Genomic DNA, 9831 nt, shown 5'->3' on the forward strand with positions numbered 1-9831 from the left:
CTTTCTCAATAAAGTTATATTATTACAATCATCATTTGTAGCAGCCCTTCCTTCCTTGTACTGGGACGCGGAGCACACTGGTATAATATCCCAGTACCCTAACCCTAGCCCGGTACTGCGTCCAGTGCCACGTGTGGTATTGAATCCGGTGCCGGGTTAGAGCACTGGTCCCGTGGACAAGTCTGTGTGCGGTACTGGATCCAGTGCCACATACCAAGGGTTGCAGACTCTTGATTTTACAAACAGCCAGCACATCAAAAACAACGAATTGGGGACACCCAAAGCATCAAAAAGTGATGTGGAGGGGTCCTTAACCAAATGTCAATATTTGACAAGGTGGGAGAGACAATGTGTTGGATTGGAGGAAGTTTTTGTCCACCTGACTCTACAGGACTGTCACAACTATTTGAAGGAATTTGAAGGAAAAGCAGACGATGTGATTTTTTTAGGGAGCTCCAAAGTCTTCCAAACTCTGTCAACCATTACGACCATTCGATCCATTAAAAGCATCTCAGCTCATCCATCCTTCATGGATAGTGCTGATGGTAGGTTCAGAGACACAAGAGCTTGAATTGAGATTCATTGAGAAACATGACAGCACGACCATTTTCAGACCTTCTCCTTTAGTTACACGATGACTCCACATTGATACTTGGAGATCCTTGCCTATACTCTTGCCCTGTTCTCCTGGATAAATTATAGACCAGTCCTAGATCTACAGATGCAAGCAGGTCCTTTATTGATCAGGTTTGTTGTGTTGAGTTTAGGGTGAATAATCTATACCTTTCTCGCAGTACGGCTCTCCGTCCTCCATGTGGAAAAGGCTGTTTCCAAAGGGTTTGCCACAAGCTGCGCACACGAAGCATGTAGTGTGCCACGTCTGCCGCAGGGCATGCATCACCTCCTGCAACCCAAAGTAGAGTAATTATTTGATAAAAACTGCAGGAGACTCACAAACTCTTTCCCAAATATGGGTAAGTAAAGACAGGAATTCTTCATTAAACTCCCATTGAAGATAGAAGCAAGAGTGTTTTCCTTCACAAAAGAGTTATTGTTTGTCCGCTAATGAAAGAGATACTGTTTGTCTTGACCTCCCTGGCAGACTCTGCTGACAGCAAAGGAGGTGGCTCAGTAGTGAGTCAATAATTTTGCAGATGATGTAATGCTGTTCTCTTCATCAAGCTGGGATTTCTACCAGCTCTAAGATTAAGAATGGGTGAACACAATTTAAAAATGAGCACATTTGGGCTCAGAGAAACGGTCCTCATAAAAAATTGAATATTAGAACATTCCTCTTTTTGGTTGGAAAACTTCATTGTCCTATAAATAATCTGGTCAAAGCATTGTGCAAATCAAACAACAATCAGGTCAATGATGATAGACATGAGTTTTTTCTCGGTTTTGAGTAAGTCATTGACCAATCACCCAACAGCTGTCTCCCGAGGGAGAGATCCAAAGTTTGGGGAAGGTACTGTAATGTGGTCAGTCTTGGGGGGCTTCTAGGAGTTTATTTAAAGGACTGTGATGTGATGAAAAATGGAAGACAAAAGGCAAAACTGTTGATTTTCAAGATGATCTATGACCTAGCTCTCCCCTATGATTAGTAATAACCAACAGATCCATCCATCATTAGAAACCACTGAATCCCTTTCAGGGTCAAGGGGTTAAATGGTAAATGGCGTATACATGTATAGCGCTTTCTACCCTCCTTTGAAGGCCCAAAGCGCTTCACTGTCACAGACCCATTCACCCATACATTCACACACAGGTGGTGGCTCCGCTGCTGAGCACTGGCACCAACCTTCCACCAGAGACAATTTAGGGTTAGGTGTCTTGCCCAAGGCGGGAATTGAACCCATAATCTTCTGATCAGGAGACGACCACCCTATCACTGCGCCACGGCCGCAGTGGTAGGGCTAACCCAACAACTGTTGAGCAAAGGTGGGATATGCCCTGAATAGGTCACCAGTTTGTTGTGAATAAAGTCAAACATAATGGATTTGTGGTAAAACATGATCAGTTGACTAAATCACAAAATAACAGCTTCAGAGACGACTGCTGCTGCCTAATAGATGAGCAGATAGACAAATGGATGGATGTGGAGATTGGTCCTTGTCCAGATTGGTTCTTGTCTAGTAACATGACACTATTTTCTATCAGTTTTTCAAATAACCCCACATGTACCAAAAACTTGCTTTTAAAGAATAAAAATACTTCTTTAGACATGGCATTGGGCCATCCCCATTCTGGAGTGTAAAGATAAAGAATGAATAAAAATAAGAGTTCAGGACATCATGATGAGTAACTGTGTTTTGATTAAACACCACTAGAGTCACTAAGTCATTGATGTTCATGCTGGGAGGTGACTAGCAGGGCGGCTGCGCCTCCTTACCCCCATGATTTTGGTGTTGCAGCGGGCACAAGTTGGTGCGAAGAACTCCTCGTAGCAGTTCTCACAGTAGACGTTGTTCTGCTCCTCCACGAAGCTCACGTCTGCCAGAGACACGTGGCAATAGTGGCAGTTAAACTCCTCGGGGTGCCAGGACCGGCCGAGGGCCACAAGGAAGGGGCCCCTGTGGAAAAGAGAATCATTTGGCCAGACTTTTAAACACAGACTAGAAAGTAGTTTTGCACATTTACGCAAACTCTGACCTCTATCACAGCTGAGTTTCAGTTGTGGTGTAATTTAATGTAAAAAGAGAAAATATAATCTCTTATTCACAAATATAGCCAAGCTCTATCTTTGGTCACTTGTTTTAGGAGATCTCTTTACATTAAATATTTCATGCTATCGAATGCTGTCAGTGAACATTTTGCTGTAGAAAATCACCTGATGACGCTGTTGCACGCACCACACAGTGGCGTACGGCTGCTGGCCGCAAACCTCTCCGCCCTCTGGGCCACACCTCTCGCCACAGGAGGAAAAGGGGCAGGGCTGGGGGTCATGGGGGCCGGGCTGGGGGCTGCAGGCCCCACAGGAGAGGGGTTGGAGATGTATGCGGGTGGGGGAGGGGCCGCCTGAGGCAGCGGTTGGACCTTCATGGTGGTGGTGGTGGTTTTGCTGGCTTCAAACTTTTCAGCAAAGTTGGTGTCAGTCACCCATGGGGGTCTGTTGGAGGCAGGTGGAGGGGGGGCCGGGGCTGCAGCTGAAGGGTGGGGTTGGGGGGGCAGTTGGGCTGGAGCTGAAAATAAAGATGTAAAACCTGAGCAGAACGTTCTGTCCAGCAAATGTTTGAGATTTGATTGGAGCTTTGAAGACCAAATAAACCCTGTAAAATGAGGACAGAGGCTCACCAGGCTGGGAGGGGTAGATGCATGCGGTGCTGACAACCTTAGGGGCCCCAGAGCCAACAGGGATCTGAATGGAGCTCTGCTGTGTGGGCGGGGCTTGATGTTGGGGCGACTGTTGGTACTGCTGAGGAACTGGCTGGTACTGCTGGGGTATTTGCTGGTACTGCTGAGGTACTTGCTGGTACTGCTGAGGTACTTGCTGGTACTGCTGAGGTATTTGCTGATATTGTTGAGGGGGCGGAGCCTGTAGAGGCTGATGCATGACTGGTGGTGGGCCATACTGGCTGCAGAGGGACAGAAACATGACTTTATAGTCTCAATCATTTCATGAAAGCTTGTGATGGTTCTGAATACCCAGATCCTTCGATTCACTTGGATTCAAAGTTGCGAGAGCCCATCTTTGTTTTCAAGTAACTCATGCATTAGCCAACTCAATGTCTGGACAAAGTTTACAGAGAAGTTTCCATAGGAAGATTGACCCAAGTCCAATAATTTACAATAGGTTTTTAAAACAGAATAAAACAAAAAGGTGCCTCCCCATCAAACATGGTTATCAGGGGGATTAGAGGCTGACAATAAGAATATAGTATTTGATAAGACTACCGTAATTTGATTTTTAGGGTCTGTCTCTTCCTTTTACCTCTTAGATTTTTATTTCTTGCCATTTGCTTTATTGCTGGGGAAATGTGGACCTGATCTACTAGAAAAGATCAAATCCAGGAAGATCCAAATCACATGGACATCCAATCCACACGTTTTAGTAAACTTTCAAAAAGTATTCAACCGTGTGACACTTGTGACATGATGTGAGGGTGTTCTGTCATAGTAGTATGAATGGCGTGACGTTGGGGGTTAATTACTATACAAGGAGACAACATTAGTTTGGTACAGTCAGCAGTAAGTCAGACTCATTTCTGATCAAAGTTGGACTGCACTGGTCGGGAAAGGTGTCAAAGTAATTTCTGCAAAGACAGGTACTTTTAGAATTAAAGAAGCAGACACCAAGCCAGAGTAAGATTTCTCGCGAGGAGACCTGTGCCGGTTTGTCACCGACACCAAATCTGCCACTAGTTAATAGACACCCTTCATTTGCTAGAATTTGGGTTACAGAAAAGATCTAGAGATTTCAACAGTCAGCCATAACATCTTTTTGCAGTCATGGGAATCGTCTGGCGTGAGAAGGTTCCCACACTTCTGCGTCTTCTCCAGGTGGCATGTTAAGAAAATCAAAAGAATTCTTGCAATACAGCGCAGCAGCCTTCACATGCAGGTTAACAAGTAGAATAACCAAAAGGCTGTTAGATTTATAAAATATATACATTCAACAGAAGGACACATCTTGTGGTTGCACCAGGACATATCATCATGGGTATGAAGTTGGGCTGTTGGGGTTTTGGTCTGATCAGGGGTCAGTCTGACCCCAGCTTGTGTCCCAACAGCATTTCCAAGCAGATTGGCCTTCCTGATCTACAGCCACTTTGGTTTCTAATGCCAGGCCCATAAGCATGAATACCTTTAGAGTGACTTCTAAATGTTCCCTTTATGTTTTCCAGTTTCTTCTCCTGCCTTCTTTCAACAGGTCCCGGTGATACGCTAACATTCTCTTATTTGCCTCATCCACACACTTTTCAAAAATCACTATCAGCACAAGATTTGTTAACCTTGGTGGACTCTCACAAGATAATCATTCCTATTCAAAGCCTTGTTATACCGGCTGGAAATTCAACTGTCCACTAGCTTCAACTTCCAGTTGCCATTTAGCAACAGAGGCAAGAAGAGCAGATCGTCTGTGGAACTCCTGTGGTCTTTGGCTTGTGGTAAACCTCGATGGTGCGGCGAAATTTCCCAAAGCACATTATTATGGCACCACTTGTCACTAAGGGCTCCTGAACGGCCACTGAAGGATACCCTCTGGGAATTAGGGACAGGGACGATGCCCCAGACATGGAGCATAGCTGGACGTGGTAGAAAATCTTGGGTTGCCTGGACCAAAAGCATGATCTAAGGAAATCTGCCTTCCAGATGTCAGCCAGGTACTCTTACATTGTGTCTTGTCAGCTCAGGAGAAGATCATTCCTTATCTCTGCTCTTTTTAGCCATGGCTGTTGGAAATTATCCACTACCGGTACCTATCTTTCCCATAGGTTTGGAATCCATTGGTGGTCCGCCTCAGCTCCCGCTAAGCCACTTTCAGAGCTTCACTTCTTATTGGTGCTTACCTGGATGCCAGCCAATACCACCTTCAATGGTGAATTTTTCACCATTATCATATGGAGAAAGTGTTTGGTTTTGAGAGATCACCTCTGCTATGTTTGTGAACAGTGTGGTCCTCTTGACCATTTTTTGCTGAGGGGGGAGTTGCAATGAGAACAAGCTAATTCAAGTCTGAGACCTACATTCAGAATAGGGGGAAGTCCTTTTATGATTTGGTCCAAGTCCTTCTCCAAAGGTGGAGGACTGTTTCTGGGGGCTCCACTGGGGACCAGCTCAGTGGCCTTGTGGTAGAGTGTCCGCCCTGAGATTGGAAGGTCGTGGGTTCAAATCCCGGCCGAGTCATACCAAAGACTCTAAAAAGGGGACCCAGTGCCTCCCTGCTTGGCACTCAGCACTAAGGAGTTGGACTGGGGGGTTAAACCACCAAATGGTTCCCGAGCGCGGCTGTGTCTGCAGCTCACCGCTCCCCCAGGGGATGGGTCAAATGCGGAGAACAAATTTCACACACCGAGGTGCATGACAAATAGTGGGACTTTTAACACTTATGAGTCAGACTAGTATGTGCTGAAAGGTGTGAGATGAACTGGTAGATCAGTGCAATGTCTGCAGTGATGCAGAATTTATACCAGTTTGTTGCCATAGTGGGAGCTGTGTCTAAAGGCAAAAGTGTCAGTTCACTGATCCACCAGTGATCCGCCCACCTGTGACCATGAGCTGTCATTTGCAAAAGGCCGTTTACGGTGATGACCCTCTTTTGGGTGGCTGGAGTCTTTCTTAGAAATTGGATGTGAAGATCAAAGAGATTTAATAAAATAGATAGAAATTATTCTGGAAAAAAGTTCAAACTTTCTTTGGTAACGTCAGGTGCTGAAATGGTCAAGGAGATAAGTAATATATGAGAAAAGATACACAATTTTCAGTGAAATGTAAAAGAAAATAAAGAACAAACTGTCCAAATTTCCCTAAAAATGAAGCATGAATCCCAGTCAAAACATTACTGACCAAATGAGGGTGTGTGACTGTTTACCTGGAACACATGAATGAAGCATGAAAGCTTTGGAGGACGACTCAATCAAACCTTCACAACTGAAACACTCGACAAACCATCCGGACAATGATTGACTTCTGACGTGAGACAAACTGTTGCACATTTATGGTACAATTTTATTTATTCTTGTTAAGTTTTGCAGTCTGGGAATAATAATCATCTTCACCCAAAGTGGCCCACAGCTCAGTCAAACCCGCTTCCATGTTGTGACCCACTAAGTGAACCGGGAAAACCTGACATTATTGATATTCTAGAACCACTTCATCACATCAGAGGGCTGGGACAAATTCAACAAATATCCCTGCTACAAAACACTCCAGATATTCCACTGCCGACTATTTTCAGCGGTCTGATCCTCCAGAAACAGCGAGAGGGTTTATGGAGCTAAAGATAGGGCGTGTTCCTGGTAATGATGTCAGCCAGCGCCACACTCAGCCGCTCTGATGGCTTGTTATTAGATTTGGAAAAACAGTGGAGCAAAAAAAAAGCACAAGTACTGATCACGTACAGATAGGAATGCATCAGACATGCGGCCCAACGGCAAACACATAGGAACGGCTAACAAACAGATTATACTGGAAAGCTTAAAGCCCCAAATTTAACCATAAAACTGACGAATAAAAGCTCTAAAAGACCAAAGAGAAGACTGCATCACAGACATGATAAAATATCAATTCCACTAAATGTATTTAAAGATAACTGACAATGTCGACCAAAAGTTAATTATTTCAAAGGTTAGAAAGGGTCCTAGGATATTTCCAATCATCTTTTGATCTATTTTTGAGCCATTCCCAGTGATCTTTTTATTACGATGATGTTGTTTTTAGTCAAAGTCAATCAACCTGTGTCGTTTTTTAGGTCGTAAATTCATTGGCGAGACCATTGGAGCAGAGCAATGCTACTACCCCCACCCCCACCCCGTTACTGAGAGCTCTCTGTTCACACGCTCTCCCACTAGCTTATAGCCCCTCACAAGCCCAAGCTAACATTAGTGTAGCAAAAATAGCGAGCAATATCGGAGCGACGGTATATCGGCCCAGTGTATTTTCTATGTCTCAATACGACGTGCTTCTAATTCACAACGATTTGAATAAAAAAATACTCAGAAAAACATCATGAGCACATGAAGATAGAGCGGTCCCACGTGCTACAACAGCACTCGCGGCGGCTCTCCGGGCTGCCGGGTAGCAAACCGCCGGCGGGCAAGCATAGCGTCCCGAAGCCCGGGCAGTAGATCTTGCTAGATCTGTCGGGCGCCGTGACAGCAGCGATCGCTATCAGCTCTGCCGTAGCCTGTGGAGCAGAGCTAGCTAGCTTGCTAAGCTATCTAGTGGAGGGCTAGCTAGCATAGCTGTCCATCCAGCTCAATGAGTTCTGTGACGGGCTGACGATCTATGGTTGGAAGTTCATGACTAAAAGTATCCAGTCGCCATCATGAATGTTTATTTCTACTCTTTGATATAGTCCACATGTGTCAAAGTCAAGGCCCGGGGGCCGAATCCGGCCCCTTGGATAATTCTATCCGGCCCTCCAGATCATTTTATTTTATTGTTATTAATGACCCGATGTTATCTTGAGCTCATTTCTAACTTGTATAATTTTGACAAAATATATTTTTATGTAGAGTAAAATATTGAAAGTTATTTAAGATTTAAGTTGATTTATTCTGGAATAATATTCCTGCCTTTTTATTATTCATGATTATGTTAAAAAGTTACAGTTTTAAAGTTTAAAAATTGACATTCTGGTAGCTTTTTGGACTATTTTTGCACTAGATTTTTTAGACTATTTTGGGATTTAGCTAATATTTCAGCTACATGCTAACTGTTTTGGCTAACTTAAGCTTTTTCAGTTTTTAGGCTAATTTAGCACTTTCCGAATATTTTAGCTAGCTATCAACTTCAGCATTTTCAGCTATCAGCTTCAGTGTTTTTAGCTATCAATTTCAGCATCTTCATCTGCCAAATTCAGCATTTGCAGGTAATGCTATATATCTAGTTCATAATTATGTTAAAAAGTTACTGTTTTAAAGTTTTAAAAATGCAGCTTTAGAGTGTTCAATAACTGTTTATCTCGTTCAGCCCGCGTCCTAAGCTGTGTTTTGGATTTTGGCCCCTTGTGGGATTGAGTTTGACGCCCCTGATCTGGTCACTGAAGACGTCCCGTGTCCAAAGCAGAGTCCCTGGCTGGTTGTTGATTGATGCGCCGCATCAAGCTCGCCATTGACTTAACATTGAAACTTGACGTGGACCGCGTTTGGTGTGAATGCACCATAAGATTAATTTTCTTTATAAATGTCCTCCATCATCAGAGAAACACCACCATAACTTATTCAAATCATTGGAGTGGGTCTTTAAGCCTTTTCTTGGGGAATTAATGAAACATTACGAGTTCTGATGTCACTCTCAGCTGCTCTGTGGTCATCCAGCACAGGAAATGTGGTCCTCTTCACTGAGACTGACCTGAACTGACCTGTGACCTTAAGCCTGAGCGGTTCTGATAAACTACTCTGCCCTCCTCTGCACTCCCAGAGGTCACACTCATCTGCAGAGAGCTGTAAAATGGCATCACCAGCTGCTGAAATGATCCTAAAAACAATGTAAATCTGCTCAGAGAGGAACTCGTTTCAGCTTCACTCGTTTTGTCTGATTTCAGTTACAGAAAATCATAACAAAGAGAACGTTTGCTGAATCTCTATGTGTTGTTTAAGGTACAGAAATGTTTCCATAGAGATTAAAATCGGTTCAATTCTGTCAGTTTTTAGTGAAAAATGTATAAATGAAAAACAAGACCCAATTCTAAGAATCATCAAATTAATGACAACTTCATCCATTCGCCATATTTCTCCTCCTTGGGTGACTGTAGGCACAAACTACCCATGAATTCAACGAATGTTTGGTGCAGGGTGGGGTTTCTGTGGCATTTCTCTGAAACGGCAGAAGAACAGACTGTGGAAGTCTGAGAATCAATCAGAGCAGGTCCTCCGTGATGAATCACAGCCAGCAGGGAGAAACCACACAGCCTCTTTATTGGCGGATAAAAGCTCGACCTCTGCTCCCATTGATTCACATTGAGTCATTGGACGCCGAATAGAGTCTGACGAGGGGTGGAGGGAGCCGGGGGTTGGGGGGGATCGATGGCGCCTAATGGAGGGATGATTAAATAAGTGCAGAGAGAATAGAAAGCTCCATCCATCAGTGGGGCGGCGGGCCGAAGGGGGAGGAGTTTACCGGTTTCTGCATCCTCTCAGACTCTGCAGGCGGGGGGGTGTGGCGTCT

At 44.3% G+C, this 9831-nt stretch overlaps 1 protein-coding gene across 2 annotated transcripts in view; it reads right to left on the reverse strand.

The window, feature by feature from the left end:
- LOC112161941 (LIM domain-binding protein 3) overlaps positions 1 to 9831 on the reverse strand; it is a 39558-nt gene that overhangs the window by 3697 nt on the left and 26030 nt on the right. For both annotated transcript variants that reach the window (XM_036215614.1, XM_024297509.2), the window contains 4 exons: positions 3295 to 3575; positions 2831 to 3182; positions 2393 to 2573; positions 784 to 904 (listed from right to left, as the gene is read on the reverse strand). In XM_036215614.1, coding sequence (XP_036071507.1) covers positions 784 to 904; positions 2393 to 2573; positions 2831 to 3182; positions 3295 to 3575 — 935 coding nt within the window. The remainder of the gene's footprint in view (positions 1 to 783; positions 905 to 2392; positions 2574 to 2830; positions 3183 to 3294; positions 3576 to 9831) is intronic.

Source organism: Oryzias melastigma, linkage group LG15 (genome assembly GCF_002922805.2).
Source record: "Oryzias melastigma strain HK-1 linkage group LG15, ASM292280v2, whole genome shotgun sequence".
Taxonomy (NCBI): Eukaryota; Metazoa; Chordata; class Actinopteri; order Beloniformes; family Adrianichthyidae; genus Oryzias; species Oryzias melastigma.